This window comes from Muntiacus reevesi, chromosome 13, assembly GCF_963930625.1.
Source record: "Muntiacus reevesi chromosome 13, mMunRee1.1, whole genome shotgun sequence".
NCBI classification, from domain to species: Eukaryota; Metazoa; Chordata; class Mammalia; order Artiodactyla; family Cervidae; genus Muntiacus; species Muntiacus reevesi.
The window spans coordinates 32,674,922-32,694,451 of NC_089261.1; the positions used below are offsets into that span (position 1 = coordinate 32,674,922).

The 19,530-nt window shown below is 39.5% G+C and overlaps 1 protein-coding gene and 1 non-coding gene across 2 annotated transcripts in view; one reads left to right on the top strand and one right to left on the bottom strand.

Moving 5' to 3' along the window:
- Nucleotides 1–10,403, bottom strand: part of SPMIP2 (sperm microtubule inner protein 2) — a 105,301-nt gene extending 94,898 nt beyond the window's left edge. The window contains exon 1 of the mRNA XM_065903799.1: nucleotides 10,340–10,403. Within this exon, the coding sequence (XP_065759871.1) occupies nucleotides 10,340–10,403 (64 nt within the window). The remainder of the gene's footprint in view (nucleotides 1–10,339) is intronic.
- A 5,374-nt stretch (nucleotides 10,404–15,777) lies between these two features.
- On the top strand, nucleotides 15,778–15,884 carry LOC136146236 (U6 spliceosomal RNA). Its single transcript, XR_010658954.1, has one exon. It is a non-coding gene; the product is annotated as a U6 spliceosomal RNA (small nuclear RNA).
- The last annotated feature ends 3,646 nt before the right edge of the window (nucleotides 15,885–19,530 follow it).

The following is a 19,530-nucleotide window of genomic DNA, read 5'->3' on the forward strand; positions in this document are numbered from 1 at the left end:
CCCTTATGGCTTAAGACTTTAGGAAGTAATGTGTACTTGGCTGATTTAGCATAAAAAATAGGATTCTAAGATGATTTTTGAGTCCTCTCCAAGACCTTCTTAAGAAAATAAATAGCATACATTGTTTTTTAAGTCCAAAAAGTTATTGAATTCTTATTATATCAGGCATTCTCATTTCATTAAATCATCATAGAACATGTCATGAAATAGATACTGTGCTGGGTTTAGCTGCTCAGTCATGTCTGACTCTGTGTGACCCTATGGACTGTAGCCCACCAGGCTCCTCTGTCCATGGGGATTCTCCAGGCAAGAATAGTGGAGTGGGTTGCCACGCCCTCCTCCAGGGGATCTTCCCAACCCAGGGATAGAACTCAGGTTTTCCTCATTGCAGGCAGATTCTTTACTGTCTCAGCCACCAGAGAAGCCCAGGAATACTGGAGTGGGTAGCCCATCCCTTCTCCAGGAGACTTCCTGACCTGAAATAGTTACCACTAGCCTCAAATTACAGATGAGAAGACTGTGGGCAGAAGGGTTAAGAAGAAAAGACAATGTAAGGTGAGAGAGAATTTGCAAATGATGCAACCAACAGTATGCAAACTGTTCACATAGCTCAATATCAAAAAATAAAATAAAGAACCCAATCAAAGAATGGACAGAAGACCTAAATAGACATTTCTCTAAAGAAGATACACAGATGGCCAACAAGCATATGAATAGATGCTCAACATCACTAATTATTAGAGAAATGCAAATCAAATCTATGGCCATCATCAAAATATCTACAAATAATAAAAGATGACGAGAGTGTGGAGAGAAGGGCACCCTCCTATACTGTCGGAGGGAATGTAAATCGGTACAGCCACTATGGAGAACAGTATGGAGTTTCCTTAAAAAACTAAAAATAGAGCTACCCTATTATCCAGCAATACCACTCCTGGGAATATGTCTGGAAACGATGGAACCTCTAATTCAAAAAGTACTTGCACCCCAATGCTCATTGCAGCACTATTTACAATAGCCAAGACATGGAAACATCCTAAATGTCCATCAATAGATGAATAGGCAAAGAAGACGCGGTACATATTTACAATGAAATACTACTCAGCCATAAGAAGAATGAAATAATGCCATTTGCAGCAACATGAATGTATCTAGAGATTACTGTACTAAGGGAAGCAAGTCAAAGGCAAATCATATGCTATCACTTATATGTGAAATCTAAAAAAAATTATTCAAATGACGTTATTTACAAAACAGACTCACCGATGTAGAAAGCAAATATGGTTACCAAAGGTGAGAGGAGTGGGGGAAGGGGTAAATTAGGAAGTTAGGATTAACCTATGTATATATGCCTATATATAAAATAGGCTTCCCTGGAGGCTCAGTGGTAAAAAATCCACCTGCCAATGCAGGAGACATGGGTTTGATCCCTGGGTTGAGAAGATACCCAGGAGAAGGAAACAGGAACCTATTCCAGTATTCTTGCACTGGAAATCCCATGGACAGAGATGCCTGGAAGGCTATAGTCCATGGAGTTACACCAGAGTCAGACACAGCTTAGTGACTAAACAACAGCATATATAAAATAGATAACCAATAATGACCTACTGTTAGCTCAGGGAGCTATACTCAATATTCTGTAATAACCTATATGGGAAAAGAATCTGAAAAGGAATGCATATGTATGTATAACTCAATCCCTTTGCTCTACAACTGAAACTAACACACCATTATAAATCAATTATACTCCAATAAAAAGAATGAAAGAAAAAAGGTTAGGAGGAGTGAGGACATGACAGCTCCATTGACAGCTCTGCTTCTTGAAACGAGCTCCTCATGTTGATTTCTTAGCAGGTGGCACAGTGAACCATCCGCTAATCTTTGACAAAATAGTTACTTCTTTCAAACCCTGTCTCCAAAACACAAAACATTTTTTACTTAATCCTGAGCACATTTCTCCATAGTGATATTAATGTAACCTAAGAGAGTATCAACCTTGGAAAATTAAGTCGAAGCCCAGCAAAGCAAATCAGCTCTTCTCCTTTAGTTCATACCATAAAGTTGTATATTGTCTAAAAAACAAAACAAAAAACTAGAGTATGAGGCAAAGCTTGTCCTTAGAAGTCTTCTTCTAACGGCTTGGTTTAGATGTTTTTCAGAGTGATGCCAGCAACTGATTTTATTTTTTCTGGAAGTCACATCAGTGATGATTCACCTGGCCAATTATTTAAGGTAGGATTTATTTGAAACTGCTGTCACTTGTAGATAAATTTTGATTCAGGCAAATCACATGCTACAATTACAGAATAAAATGCAGATTAGCCAACAAAATGTGTCAGGCCCATTAAAATGTGTAAGCTTCATCATGAATTAGTTTTTTACAATGTGACATGTTTGCTTCCTGAATTACAATGATGAGACTTAAGTTGAATTTCCAGGAGGACTGTTTGGTTCTTTCTTCTATTAGGAAACCACTGGCAGTTTTGTATGAAGTCATTTTCTATTTTTAAAACAACTGCATTTGAGACATAACTATGAGTGTGACAGTTTCACAGGGCAAAAAGCGAGATGAATAAATGGGTCTGAAACCCAGGCTAATGGAGCGAGCTTTTCAAAATCACATACACATTTATGTACTTCTTTCACCACTTATAGCTTCATTCATCATGTTTTTTGGCCATTTCCTAGAGAGTATTTCCAATTCTAATATATTTCTAACAAAAGTACCATGGTGGAATTCTGCAATATTCCTGGTTTACATGTACAGATTTTCTAGTAGATCTCTGATGGCTGAATAAATACATTAATATATTTATTAATTAATAATATATTAATTAATATATTTACTTAGAAATCTGGAATAACTTGGGCTTCCCAGGTGGCTCGGTGGTAAGGAATCCACCTGCCAATGCAGGAGATGCAAGAGACATGGGTTCGACCCCTGGGTCAGGAAGATCTCTCGAAGACGGGAATGCCGACCCAACCCAGTATTCTTGCCTGGGAAATTCCACAAATGGAGGAGCCTGGCGGGCTACAGTCCATGGGATTGCAAAGAATCAGACACAACTGAGCATCCATGCACCTGCCTGGATATAACGTACATCATTCATCATACAAACAAGAAGCAGGCCTAGGCTGTCATCCTTCTGATCAAGACTATGTGACCTTGAGCAGGTGACTCAGTTCTCTGAACCTCAGCATTCTCATCTGAAAAATGATAGGCTAAATTAGATTATCTTTTATGGGGCCTTTTTAATTTAATATTCCATAGGAATTATTCCATCAGTCTCTCAATTTGGACCGAGTAGAAATTTACTTTAAAAATCTTAATAAAAAATGTACCTTTTAAAATGTAATTTTATAACTTCAAAGCAGCATGGGACCTGGAATTGAGTAAACAAATAGTATCGGTTGTTTGCAAACAGATGTAAAAATACATAACCATGCTCTAACATACTTTAAAATCACTTCAGAATTTTATTTATGATATTAGTTTTCATAGTAAGGCCATTTTAATGCCAAAATAACATTAACTATAAAATCTCTTCACTGTGTAATAAAACTTAGCAAATTGATAATAAAACTTTCATGAAAGAATAAGCCGGCAAATAAAATGTTTCAAAAATACAGACAATAAAAGTACTCCCCATCAAATTAAACTCACATTTATCAAAAACATATGGATTCTAAACATAAAAACAATGTTTGACTTTGGGGGAATTGGTTGGGAAACAATATAAAGGAACATTTTAGGATGGCGAAAATATTAATGTTCTTAATTTAAAAAGTAAGTGCGTTGGTGTGTTCACTTTGTAAAATGTTATCTAGCTGGACACTGGGTGAATGTATTTACTCAAGTATATGTTTCATATCAACTTTTAAAAAAAGTTTTAAAAGTTGGACCTACTGACACTTTTTTCCACAAGAATCCCTATCCTTTTATTAGTTGCAGAATAAATAAAATCTAAGATCCATCCATCATATAGGAGGCAATTTATTCTCTGATTATGCCAGTCAAAAGAAAGGAGTAGGACACAAAACTTAAAAGGCACAGGGAGCAGTTTGTGAAGCATCCCACGAGGTCATGGTCCTCCATCCCCACCTCTTCTATTTGACTCCTCAAGGCCTTTGGAATTGGGTTTCTGTCTCCTTTCTATGTCACACTACATTCCCAGGACATCTGTGGTGAATATTTAGATTAAATAGGAAAATGAGACAACCTATGATGTTCTAACAAGAACAGCAGATTATACATATCTAGAAGACAAAAAAAATCTTATTCCTTTTCATTTTTGTATCCTCCAAAGCTCATGGCCAACTTTTCAGTATTCAAAGAGGATTCAATTTCTATTTGTTACATTCAATTTCAAATATATATGATAAAAATTTAGAATCAAAAATATTTTTTAAAGGGAAAAATATTAAAATTGGGTTGAAAAAGAAAATGTAATGAGTCAGCAAATTAGTTTGTTAGCGGCAGTGCACTAAGTAAATACACATGAATCATCTCACAGAATAATGGAGTCTCACTAGAGATGAAAGAGATTGAAATTAAAACAATTATAGCTATCAATAAATATGAGAAGTGTTATACTTACAGCAAAAAGGGAAAATTTGATTTAATTAAACTGAAAGTGAAAGTGTTAGTCATGTAGTTGTGTCTGACTCTTTGCCATCCCATGGACTGTAGCCTGCAGGGTTCCTCTGTTCAGGGAATTCTCCAAGCGAGAATACTGGAATGGGTTGCCACTCCCTTCTTCGTGTGATCTTCGCGACCCAGGGATCAAACCTGGGTCGCCTGCATTGCAGGCAGATGCTTTATCATCTGAGCTACTAGGGAAGCCCCCAAATTAAATTCAGTTCAGTTCAGTCGCTCAGTTGTGTCCAACTCTTTGCGACCCCATGAATCGCAGCACACCAGGCCTCCCTGTCCATCACCAGCTCCCGGAGTTTACCCAAACTCATGTCCAACGAGTCAGTGATGCCATCCAGCCATCTCATCCTCTGTCATCCCCTTCTCCTCCTGCCCCCAATCCCTCCCAGCATCATGATCTTTTCCAATGAGTCAACTCTTTGCATGAGGTGGCCAAAGTATTGGAGTTTCAGCTTCAGCATCAGTCCTTCCAATGAACACCCAGGACTGATCTCCTTTAGGATGGACTGGTTGGATCTCCTAGCAGTCCAAGGGACTCTCAGGAGTCTTCTCCAACACCACAGTTCAAAAGCATCAATTCTTCGTCGCTCAGCTTTCTTCACAGTCCAACTCTCACATCCATACATGACCACTGGAAAAATCATAGCATTGACTAGACGGACCTTTGTTGGCAAAGTAATGTCTCTGCTTTTTAATATACTATCTAGATTAAATTAGGCTTTAGTAAAAACTCTATAAAACTCTTAAAAGTGTTCTGAAATCATCCTCAAAATTTCTGCAAAACTTCTCAGCTATTGTCTCATCCTCTGATAATCCACTTAGTTTTTCCTCACATTATCAGCACTCAGCATAAATTTTAAAATGATTTCTTATGATGTTTGATTGCTCTTTCATTAATTATTAATAGTGACAAAATATTTTCCATTTTTTATTGCAACTATACAATATTTAATATAGAGTATGCAGCACATCAACTTTTTATTTGCCTAACCAGAGTTCATACCCACTTACACCAATATCTTTACAAGAACATGAGCTTCTCATTGAAATCAGTTCCAAATTCAGAAAGAAGAGAACTAAGTCCCAACAACTTAGAAAGGTCCTAAGTGATGGGTCTTGGAGAAATTGAAATTGTAATGTCTGCTCTGTGTATGATGTGTTGACCACAGCAGCATTCAAGCAACAAGCTTGCCCAAAGAGTTGAACCTCAAGAGCCAGATTCCAATTTTGGAAAACACAGAGAACAGAGGAACACATTAAATGATATGACACCAGGAAAATTCAGAATGTTGGGTATTTCTGCTGGATGACTGACCCAGTCTTTGCAACAGGAAAAGAAAGAAGACTGTACCAGATTATTGTTGCTGTTGTTCAGTCGCCAAGTCATGTCTGAATTGCAACATACCCAGGCCTCTCTGTCCTTCACCTTCTCCCAGAGTTCACCCAAGTTCATGTCCATTGAATTGGTGATGCCATCAAACCACCTCATCTTTGGCTGCCCTCTTCTCCTTTTGCCTTCAATCTTTCCCAGCATCAGGGTCTTTTCCAATGAATCAGCTCTTCAAATCAGGTGGCCAAAGTACTGGAGCTTCACCTTCAGCATCAGTCCTTCCAATGAGTGAGTATTCAGGGTTGATTTCCCTTAGGATTGACTGGTTTGATCTGTTTGCTATCCAAGGGACTCTCAAGATTCTTATCCAGCATCACAGTTTGAAAACATCAATTCTTCACCATTCAGCTTTCTTTATGATCCAGCTCTCACATACACACAAGACTACTGGAAAGACCACAGCTTTGACTATATGGACCTGTCTTTGCTTTTCAATATGCTATCTAGGTTTGTCATAGCCTTTCTTCCAAAAAGCAACCATCTTCTAATTTTATGGCTGCAGTCACCATCCACAGTGATTCTGGAGCCCAAGAAGAGAAAGTCTGTCACTGCTTCCACCTGTACCAGCTTATAGGACATCAAAGGAAAGAACACAACCAAATGCAATGTGTGGACCTAATTCAGATCCGTACTTTTGCAATCAACTATAAAAATACATTTTAGAGGCAATGAGGGAAATATTACCATGGACTAGTAATTACATGTTGTTAGAGGATAGTTTTATATTTTGCTAGATGTGATAATGACAATGTGGTTATGTAAGAATATATTCATTTGGGAGGGGGAGTGATGCACAGTGAAATACATGGGGCTTCTCATGTGGCTCAGTAGTAAAGAATCCCCCTGCCAATGCAGGAGAGATAGGAGACTCAGGTTCTATTCCTGAGTCAGGAAGATCCCCTGGAGAAGGAAATGGCCACTCATTCCAGTATTCTTGCCTGGAAGATCCCATAGATAGAGAAGCCTGTCCATGGGGTCTCAAAGAGTCAGACACAACTGAGCAACTTAGCATGCATGCTTGTGAAATATGTAGGCTATAATAGAATGTCTGAAATTCACTTTAAAATATTTTAGCAAATGAAAAAGAAAAAAACTACGTGATCAAATGTGGGAAGTTTTTGATAAATTGTTGAATATGAGTGACAGGTAAGTGGGATATGTTCTAAAATATTCATAACAAAAATTTTAAATGTTATAGTCAAATAGATTGATATATAACTCCCCATTATCAAAAATAAATAACAGTGATTTTTAAAACTCTTTGCAGACCTTAAATACAAATATATTGTTCATAATATTTTATACAATTCTCTGAAGTCTCTGGCCTCAATAAGTTTGTATCTTTAACCACCTAATTCCACTCACTGTTAATATACCATGAGAAAATAACAGAGAAGGAAAAATACCCAAAAGTATTCATGCAGCTTTAATTATAACAGAGGTAATCTGGAATTTAAATATAAAATATAGGAGAACATGAAGTGAATTATTATGCATCAACATAATGTAAAACCTGAAGCCTATCAAAAGTGATAAGAATTTGAGCTATGTAAATACATGAAACCAAGTACACACTGACATAGATTATAAGAAATTCATGGCTGCAAGTGACAGAAAACCCAACCCAGGCTGGCTTAAGGAGAAAAGGAAATCATTTGGCTGATGGAAATGAAAAGTTTAAAAGACATGAAAATCACTGTGAAATGAATTATAGACAAATGAAAACACAAAATAGGAAAACATTTTAGAAGAAAACAAGGACAAAAATCTAGGAGACTCTGGATGTGGTGAGGCATTTTTAGATATAATATCAAAAGCATCATGAAAGAAAAATCAATTATTAAAACTAAATTAATAAATGTTAAATATTAAAGTGGTTTATTAAACTAAGTATTAAATTTGTTTATTAAAACTAAAACTTGTGCTCTGCTCTATCAAAGACTATGTTAAGAAAATGAAAAGACAAGCCACAAACCAGGAGAAAATATTTGCAGAACATTTATCTGATGAAAGACTTGTCTCTAAAATACATGTAGAACTGTTCAAACTCAACAGTAAGAAAATAAACAATTATTTTATAATTGGCAAACATTATGAACAGACATCACATCAAAGAAAATATTCAGATGGCAAATAAGTATATGATCATTGGCCATTACGGAATTATGAATTTAAACAGCAGTGAGACGTAACTACATCTGGTAAGAATGGCTAAAGGTGAGAACAGAAAGACAACCAAATGCTGACGTGGGTGCCGAGTAACAGGGACTCTCACTTAACTGCAAGCGAGATCGCAAAACGGTATAGCTGCTATGCAAGATCATTTGGCAGTTGCTTTTCTGATTTGTTGCTGCTGTTGGCGTGTAGTTGCTTTACAATGTTGTGGTGGTTTCTGCTGTACAAGGCAGGCAGTGAGTCAGCCACATGGATACATATATCCCCTCCCTCCTAACCCTCCCTTCCACTCACGCCCACCCCACCCTTCAGGTCATCCTAGAGCACAGAGTTGAGCCCCCTGCGCCATTCAGAGCTTCCCACTAGTTAGTTATTTTTTACACATGGTAGTGTATATGTGTCAATCTTTCTCTCCCAGTTCATCTCACTCCCCCCTTCCTGTGTCTACACATCTGTCCTCTCTGTGTGCATCTCTATTCCTGCCCTGCCAACAGCTCATCTGTACCATCTTCCCAGATTCTACTCATATGCATTAAGATACGATATTTGTTTTTCTCTTTCTGACTTATTTCAACTTGGCAGTTTCTTCCAAAGCTAAACAGAGTCTTACCAAATGATATAGCAATCACCCTGCTGAGTATGTACCAAATTGATCTGAAAACATATCCATGCAAAAGTCTCATAGAAGTTGTTTTTTTTCTTCCAGAATTGCCAAGATGATTAGGTCAACAAATTGTGATACAACCCTACAATGGAAGGCTATTCAGCGATAAAAATAAGTGAACACTCCAGCCATGAAAATACATGGAGGAAATTTCAATGCATATTGACAGGTGAATGAAGTCAATCTGAAAAGGCTACCCACTGTATGATTCCGGCTCTGATATCCAGGAAAAGGCAAAACTTTAGAGAGAGAAAAAGGATCAGTGGCTGCCAGGAACTCAGTGAGGGAAAAGGGGGGATGTGTAGGTGAAGCACAGGGTTTTTAAAGGGTTGAAAAGTACTGTCATGGTGGGTACGTGACCTTGCGAAGTTATCAAAACCTGAAGACTTAGCACAGAGAGCAAAGCTTGGTGTACGCAAATTTTAAAAATCATTTAGGAGTCTGGGGGATTTTAGAATAGAATTCAGACAATGACAGGAGAATAACTGTATTTCAAATATATAAACCAATCTCATTGGAGGGAGTGGGTGAAAGGAGCTGACCTTTGGTAACTTTGACCTTAAGTAACTTTGGAAATGAGCAGAGCCCTGAGCCCAAAGGCAGAAGGAAGGTAAGGAAGCATTGTACTCTAGCTGACCAAGTTTCTTCTCCTGAAGTACTGGTTAGCAATTCTGATACTTGTATACACATACATATGGCTTCTCTAGTGGCTTAGATGGTAAAGAATCTGCCTGCAATGCGGGAGACCTGGTGGAAATTAAAGTTAAATAAATGGGTGGCAAAGAGTAGGAGCCAAGCTTCTCATGACTGCAGTGAGAATTTACAGATAAGCAAGGGTTAAGCTTAAAAATAGGCTTGTAATTTTAAAGCACAAAGGAAATAAGATAAAATTGTGACATTTCTTGCAGAAATCACAATTAGTCATAGTTTATTTAACTACATTTAAAAAACTGAAGTATAGTTTATTTACAATGTTTCATTAGTTTGAGGTACACAGCAAAGTGATTCCATTATACATATACATAATTCCACACAGACATACCATCCAAATCATTTAAAGCAAGTTGAAGGAACAAAATGCCAGCCGACATTTTACTAAGCTTACATCTTGCTCAAAGTTTTATCAATCAAATATGTCAAGTTTCTAAAAATACAAGAAACTTAAATCAGTAATAATGAAAATATGATCACTAATAATTTGTATTAACATCAAAGCAGCCCCAGTTACACAAAACATAAACTGTATGATATGAAAAAATTCCTAAATTAGTGAGAACAGGACATCACAAATCTATTCAAGGCAACTCAGCCCAGGCTGAGTGCATAATAAGAGCAGCAGAATCATGTAGAATAAGTGTGTGTGGTTCTTTCCTCCTCGAGTCCATTTGAGTATCATGTAGGTGAGCGATTAAGGAAGCTTCAGTCTCCTTGTGAAAGATACAGAAAAGCCCTTTACCTGTGAACACCATCTGCTTCCCCACTGTGGCTGATACTGGTTTTCGAAAGGTTATACACGCCATGGCCAAGGTTGCAGCTGTGCTACTGATTTTCTTTCCCAACGTCCTCAGTCCAATTTATCTGCACCAGAAAGAGCAAAGACTCTGCTGTCTCTCCTTTCCCTGTCTGTGACCTGAACTAGGTGGTTGCTAAGGACTCATTATGACAGGAAGGCAGAGTGTTCCTTCTAACACTGTTCAGTATTCCAGCCCCCAGGAACAGACACACAGCTGCAGCATCCCCAGGAATGGTGCCCAGACATCTCATTCCCTTATCTGTCAACATCAAGTCAAGAACAGACCTGTTAGGGTACTAGAAATAGAGCAGCCTTACGGCACCCATGACCTGGCAGACTCAATCAACACCATCTTTCAACATAGCCTCAAAAAATGTTGTGCAGAAGGGTGTTATCACAAAACCAAACAAAAAAATCACAGACTTGTGGTTAAAAGCTCTTGAGGAAACCTGGCTAGATAAAATACGAATAAAAACTGTATTAATAAATGAATAAAATAATTGCTTATATATTTCCTCCATATTCCAGTACATCCTTAAACACAATCTATGCCTCAGTCACATAGTCTACTTGTGGTTGCCATCATGTAAGATGCTCTTTCATTCTTCTGAGCCTTTAACCATTCATTTGTTCTTCCTGTAACGTTCCTCTGGGAATATTTCTTGTCCTCTGTGAGGTGGAGCCCATGTTTCCTCTCCCAGGAGGAGGTCTGCAGGCACAGCTGACCACTGGCTCCTCCATGCCCCTTTAACTTCTATGGCATCTTTTTTATACCTACCTGTTAAACTCCTTCCACTTTGCTTCATTTGTCTATTTTCTCTGCTTCCTACTAGAATCCAACTCCCAGTTCAGGGGAAAAGCATCTTTATTCATATTTCAATTTCCAGAGACTACTATCCAATAGACACTTAAGAAATGTTTGTGGGATGAATAAATCAACAGCTAATTCCAGCCTTCCTGGAAATATAATATTGACCATTTGATAATCCATGGAATATAAACTCTAATAGCAATTCTGAATTCAATCTTAAATATACAGCATGTATTCTTTACTGAAAACGTAATGCCTTTTGTTTGAGAGAAATTACGCTAAGAACACTCTATGTGAACTATAGAGAGGGTTGCTAGCCGGCTAGCAAAGGGATGTGCCCCCAGGTCTTCCTTCAATGTATGCTATAGGGCTTCCCTGGTGGCTCAGTGATAAAAGAATCTGCCTGCCAATGTAGGAGACATGGGTTCGATCCCTAATCTAGGAAGATCCCACAAGCTGCGCAGCAATTAAGCTCATGTGCCACAACTCTTGAGCCCGTGTTCTATCGCCCAGGAGCTGCTGCAACTGCTCAGCCCATGTGCTACAACCATTGAAGTCAGTGCAATGAGAAGCCCACACACCACAACTAGAGAAAATCCTGCACAGCAATGAAGACCCAGCACAGCCAAAAACAAACAAATAAATAAATTTTTAAAAGGGGCTGCTTTAGTTGTGGGGAGCTGGTCTCTGTCAGAAGTCAAGCCCTCCCTGGGCAGCATGGTCAGAAGACTCAGTGAGATGAGGGGATAAAGTCATATGTTTCCACCTGTCATGGGACCATTTTTCACCCGGTGAGCCAAGGCTTTGTTGAGCCCTTACCACAGTTCAGCTTCTTCCTCTGACCAATCCTGCTTCAGCTTCTTTCTGTCCACAGGTATAGATCTCAAATAACCATCTTGTCCACCACCAGCTTCCAAAGAGCATGACCAGAGCATGACCAGACCGCATAGATGTGTAACAGAAAAGAACAGACCTGACTCCAAATTGGATCTGTTCCTTTAGCTCTAACCCTTGTGCTCTGTGGCCTGTACTGTCTTGCAGGCTCTGACCCTTGTGAAAGAATGTTGCCTCTCGCCTAAAATATAGCCCACTCTCAAGGTTCTGATCTTTAAAAGTATGACAGTCTTCCATTCATTTAGAGATTAAAAGTTTCAGAACAGAGAATAACATTTGTCTTTTTGGAGGTTTATAGGAACATTGGGACCTGATCTATCTGGACAATTGCAAGAACAAAGGATTCTAGCACCAAGAAGTTTGCAACTAGTCACAACCTCTCCCCTTTAGTATAAAAGTAGCCTGAATTCTATCTCAACTAAGATGGTTCTTTGGGACATGAGTCCACCATCTTCCCCGTCTGCTGGCTTCCTGAGTAAAATCACTATTCCTTGCTCCAGCACCTTGACTCTAGATTCATTAGCCTGTTGTGCAGTGAGCAGGAGCATCTTGGTCTCAGTAACGATGCACATGCACAAGTGTGTTATACAGGAGGGCTTTTCATTTTAACCACTCAATCCTTTAACCAGAAGCTATTCTATTTCTGCAGAACAGGCAAGTCAAGTCAGTCTTTTTTGCTACTAGTCTTTGATCTGTTTGGCATGGCACTCTTAACCTCTGCAGTCGCAGAGGCTTTTCTACTCTTCCTGAGGTTAGCCAGTTCTTGTTACTATAATCGAGGGCTCTATAACACCAGCTGAAAGTTTTTCTCTGAAAATTCCCTATTTCTGTCCTTGGAACTACCACTTTCCAAGACAATCAAGTTTGAAACCTCCTAGGGGAAGAGAGGAGCCCACCCATTCAGCTTTCTCACTCTGGTTTTGGGTTTTTGTGATGGTGAAAGAGAAGGGAAGGAGGAACCTGAATGAGGAAAAGTAATTCTTTAGTAAAATACACTTTTGTCCAATGACCTCTGGTTAACCTATCCTGGAAATTCAGGCTTCCACTTTGCCTTAGAGACTGTTACAAACTTCACAGTCTGCTGTGGGCTTAAGGTCAGCAATTCTGCTAGCAAAAAGCTGGAGGGAAAGAAAAATAGAGAAGAGAATGAGTTTTTCTCTGAGAGACTATTTCACCAACTCAATACTTATTTTGGTTCATTTGTTATATTTTGTTAGTGATTGAATTGCTTTGCTGTACATCAGAAACTAACACAATATTGTAAATCAACTTCATTTCAGTTAAAAAACAAAGGAAAAATTAATTTAAAATTTAATAATTAAATGAAATATTTACATGGTTCCAAGACAAAATCCCTAAAATAAAGGATATTTAGAGAGTCTAGCTTTTATTCTTGCCATCTATGTCTTGATACCTCTTTTCCCTTAAAGGAAAACTTATAAAAACTAAAAGAAAAAACAGATTTATAATCATATCCTCCCTTTTCTTAGAAAAAGAGTAGCAAACCAAACATGTTTTTCCACCTTCCCTTTATTCAACTAGACCTCTATTAATGGTTATCTGGGCTGTTTCCAATCTCTTGCTCTTATAAAACGTGTTATAAAGTATGTGCTCAGTTGCTCAGTTGTGTCTGACTCTTTGCGACACCACCAGGTTCCTCTGTCCTTGGGATTTTCCAAACAAGAATACTGGAGTGGGTTGCCATTTCCTTCTCCATTATAAAGTACGAGTTTGTGCAAATATTTTGTTACATATTTAGCAGTACATCTTTGGGGTAGCTTCCTGGAAGTATGATTCCCAGACCAGAGGGTAAAAGCATATATAAGTTAGCTTGGCATTGCCAAATTTCTCCCCTCATAAGGGTAGAATCATTTTGTTTTCCAACCAGCAATATTCGAGAATTCCTATTTCCACACACTACCCACAGAGTGTTTTATCAAACTTCTAGATTTATGACAGATAAAAAATGGTCACGTAGTAATTGACATTCTTATCTTATCAGCAAGACCAAAGATCTTTTCCTATGTTTAGGAGCTATTTGCATGGTTTTCTAAAACCCTTCTGGTCATAGCTCTTGTGTATTTTTTACTATCAGGCATTGGGCTTTTTCTACTTGTATAAGAATAAGCTAACATTCCAAAGAACGACAGTAGACACACCGACAGATACTCACAGAATCACAGTGAAGAAGGACAATGATGGTGACAGGTATACATTGAGTCCCTGGTTTGTTCCCAGAGACACTGAAATAAAGGGGAGGGTCACCTGCCGTTCCTGGGGCAGAGGGTGAGGCTCACATTTGAACTGTCTCAAACAAAGGTGAGAATCCAGGCAAGGAAAGGAGGCTGGGGGATGGGGCAGGTGGAGAGGGAGTTCTGGACAAAGCAGACCGTTTGAGCAAATGGCCCAGAGGGGAGACACAGCCCAGAGAACTGTGCAGGGCACAGAGGGTAACAGGTAAGGAGGCCGCAGGGGCTCTGCCAGGCCCGCCTAGAGCAGAGAATCTACTCTGTACACAGTGGGGATCCCTGAAGGTTCAAATGGACAGAGACTGCTCAGTCTTGGGTTTAAACAGAAGATGCTAGGCTGGGTGGAGACTGAGTTTTAGGGAGCAGCAAGCAGGGTTGGAAGTGGTCCAGGCAAGTGAGGCTAAGGCAGAAGTGACAGAGCGGGTGGAGAAGGGATGCATTCGGGAAAGGTGCTGAGTCAAGGTTGTAAGGAGTCGGGAGGACCCGGGTTCTCCAGCCTCAGTGACGGTGAGTAGTAGGACCACAAAATAAAATGGAGAAATCAAGAGAAAGAGAGAAAACCAAGGCCAGTAAGTAGAATGATGGTGTTAACTCAGTGTGGACATAACAGGCTAACTGAGCAGCTAAAATGAAGCCCACATTGTCATCAAATGTTCTGACAGCCTCTAAACTCATTACAGGGGATTAAAGATGGTTTCCCACAGCTGCCAGATGCACTTCTATTAGAGAAAATCCCTATTGTTTATTAATCAGCAGCAGCCTCCTCTGATGACGCTCAGGGTTTACTGGTCGGCACAAATGAAATGTTGGCTATTGTCTTACTTTGCTAATGTAACAGCTACTTGAGAATTGAAAACCGTTTCATGGTATAGTGCTAAGCCCTGCAAAAATGCCTGGTCCAGCATTTGAGAAGGCATCAGGCTATACATTTAATGACAGAAAGTGACACAAACTAGAAATTCCCATAATACAGCAATGGAAATTCCCTCCAGGTGAATATAGGTCAGAACTTGCTAAAATTACATACTAATGTTGAAAAATCCTATTACTAAGTACATTTTGCAGACTGGGGAGCTTGGCCATCCCTGCACTGGTGAATCTTTCTTTATACCATTAAGTGCCAAATATTTTTAGGTCTTTTGCTTACATTCCCGTTTTTAGGCAACAATTTGGGAAACTCACACAAAGGAGTCACACACCTGGCCTCAAATGCCAGCAATCTGCCATGTGTCATTGGCAAGCTGATTTTCTGTAAAATGAGAATAATGGTGCCCGCTATAGGGCAAAGAGCATAATGTGTATAAAATGCTTGTTCTGGTACCGAACGTCTAGTATATGTGCAGTAAATATCCGCTGCAATATTAGTCTCATCACCTCCCCCTTACATTGGCCTCTCCACAGTCTTCCCTTAGAAATACACATGATGAGTGCTCGCTTCGGCAGCACATATACTAAAATTGGAACGATACAGAGAAGATTAGCATGGCCCCTGCGCGAGGATGACACGCAAATTCGTGAAGCGTTCCATATTTTTAAACTTCATCCATTTTGCTATAAACCTCAAAAAAAAAAAAAAAAAAAGAAATACACATGATGAATATACATTTAAAGTGTGACCATCATGGAAGCTGAAATTATCATATAATGTGAAATAAATGAGACATAAAAAGACAAATATCATATGATATCACTTATATGTGGAATCTAAAAAAATGACACAAATGAACTTATTTACAAAGCAGAAACAGACTGATAGACAAAGAAAACAAACCAAAGAGGATAGCAGGGGTGGAGGGGAGATAAATGAGGAGTTTTGTTGTCGTTGTTGTTCAGCCACTAAGTTGTATCTCTTTTGCGACCCCATGAACTGTAGCCCATCGGGCTCCTCTGTCCAATGGGATTTCCCAGACAAGAAACACTGGAGTGGATCTACAGCCATACCGCCCTGAATGCGCCCAATCTCATTTGATCTCGAAAGCTAAGCAGGGTCGGGCCTGGTTAGTAATTAGATGGGAGAAATACTGGAGTGGGTTGCCATTTCCTTCTCCGGGGGATCTTCCCAGCCCAGGGATCCAACCTGTGACTCCTGTATCGGCTGTCAGATTCTTTACCACTAAGCCACCAGGGAAGCCCAAAATTCAGAGTTTAGGATTAACATATACACAGTATTAAACATAAAATAGGTAAGCAAAAAGGACCTACTATATAGCACAAGGAACTTTACTTAGTATCATGTAATAACCTATAATGGAAGAAATTCTGAAAAATAATATATATATATGCATAACTGAATCACTTTGCTATTTACTTGAAACTAACACAGCATTGTAAATTAACTATACTTCAATAAAATAAATAAATAATGAAGATAAGTAAATAGAACAATAAAGTGTGACCACCACAACCTTTCTTTTTATATTTGGGTTTTCAAAGGCCAGTTCATGAAAGGGTCTGTATTCTTCCTCCTCTTCATGCAGCTAGAATTCAGGTAAGTTGGCATCAGCAATTCTATTTCCTGCCCCTCCAATCAACCCAACTTCTCATGGTTGTAGTTAATACAATTAGGGATTATAGCGCATATGTTTTTTATAGAAAAACATTGTTTTAACAAGATTAAAACCACAAAACATTAGAATTGCTATCGCCTAACTGCTATAGTCTGCATTGAGAAACAATAAATAATTAAACCAGTGCTTTAGCAGCCATATGGTGATGTCTGACAAATGTGAGAATTGTTATTGTGAAACAGGGCCTGAGTTACTCCTGAGACAGAGCCCCTTGGCCTCCACTGGAGCAATCTGATCATGGGAGGGGTCAGCTGAGGCGCCAACCCAAGGCGCAGGGGAGCTGGAAGCAGAACTAGGACAAAGTCACCCTCCTGGCTCCCAGCGCAGGGTGCTCGTCTCCCTGCTCGGGCTTATACAAGAATCTGTCATCTTGTTTTCTCACGCATGGTGCAGTGGATGTCAAAAGCCCTTGGAGTTCTGCTCTAATGTCCATGTGGTCTTCCTTCCACCACTAGTTGAATTTTCTGGTGAAGGCTTTATAGTGAGCAATGAACAAGTATCACTAGACACTACTAAATGTGCCAGATACTATTGGTTGCACAACAATTCTATGACACAAAATGCTTATCCCTGATTTATTAGTGAGGTTGGCGAATTCCAGTAAGTTTGCTATCAAAGTCTGGTCTCACTGGACCTAACAGAGAATGTCCCAAATCTGGTTAATTACTTCTGAGTCAAATAAATGAAATCTAATTTAAATCTTCGATAAACATATTTGCCTCCTGTGATAAACCACACTGGAAAAGAATAAGAGAAAGAATGTATATATAGGTATCACTGAATCACTTTTCTGTACAGCAGAAATTATCACAACATTGTAAATCAACTATACTTCAATAAAATAATTTTTAAAGAGCACAATATAAGAATTTCTAATAAGAGTAAACAAACACTTCTCAAAACTATGAATATGGTTACTTTGAATACAAGTGAAAATCTCCCATAAATAGACACTATTCACTCTGTGTGTGATTGCAACTTCTCAACCTGTGATAGTAACATTCCATCCTAAATGATCCTGGCTAATACTCTTCCACTTTTGCCTTTAAAAAAAGAAAGAAAAAAAGTGTATATATATTTGGCTGCATTGGGTCTAAGTTGCAGCATGTGAATTCTTTTAGTTGCAGCATATGGGATCTAGTTCCCCCATCAAGGATCGAACCCAGGCCCCATGCAATGGGAACCTGAAGTCTTGGCCGCTGGACCACCTGGGAACTGCCCCCCACCTTTGTCTTTGAGAAAATCAATCCCCTTCCAAACGTCTCATCCTCCCCTTCCACCAGCACAAATCTCCTGAGATCCTCAAACGCCCACACTTCCTCCTCTGTGTTCCTAGAGGCTTCAAGTTTTACTGTGGCTATTGCGCAGACTCATCTTTGTGTAGGTAAGTATGCCTCTCCACAACGGCCCCCCCAGAGTGAAGTTCTGCTCACCTCTGCCCCCCAGCAACCTCAGCCTCCTGAAGCATTCTCTCTACCGCCACTCAGACGCAGGTTCTGACACAGCAGGAAGGAGAAAATTCCTTCCTCTACAAGACGCTCCCTTGGAAGGCTGCCAACAGACTTTCTTGGACCCCAAAGGGCCACACAATCTGGGATGAAAGCTCTTCTGGTTTTTTTGTCATGCTGGTGGAATCCTAGTCCCCCGACCAGGGATTGAACCCGGGCCCTCAGCAGGGAAAGCACTGTGTCCTAACCGCTGGATGGCCAGGGAATTCCTCTTCTGATTACTCAAGGAGCACACTATGGACTGGGTGGATCAGGGGAGGCACTGGGGATCTGGAAACTCCTTCAATACCCCGGGCTTTGGTTGAATCCAGTGCATTGCGCCACGCTTCATCTCTGGTCTTGATGAAGTCTTCCTCCTGCCTGGATACATCTACCTGTGGGAAATTCTCTCATCAGCCCTTCCCTCCACCCAGCTCCTTTTTTCCTACCCCTCATCCAGTCGGTCAGACACGCATCAAGCTATTTTCCTGAGACTCTCCCAGCTTCCTTTGGAAAGACTGAATAATGAGAGGGCGATAGCAGAGAGTGAAGTTTTCCCCAGAGAACAGCAGGGAACCAACCCGTCTTACCTTTCTGAGCAAATGTATTTTCGCCATGGAATATAAATATTTATAGTTAAGGGGGAGAAAAGCAATTAAGTGTCATTTAGAATGATATGTGTGCTTCTATGGGTTCTTCTTAAATTCCTCCTTAGGATAAATGTCTGAAGTACAGGCTCTCCTTTTCATCTAGTTTCCTGAGACGAAGCATTACAGCCCAGGATTGATTTCAGCGTCTGACCTTTGATACTGGAAGAGAAGATGTAGCCCCTCAGTATTTGCCAATCATTTGGCAAATCATGACATAGAGCCTTCAAATATATGGATCACAGAAAGAGTCTTATAATTACCAAAAAAAAATCTAAAAACAGCATATTACTCAGTCATTGAAAAGAATGAAATAAGGCAGCAACACGGATCAACCTAGAGATTTTCACACTAAGTGATGTAAGTCAGGGAAAAACAAATATCATATGATATTGCCTATATGTGGAATCTAAAAAATTGATAAAAGGGAATTTATTTACACAGCAAAAACCGACCCACAGACATCGAAAACAAACTTA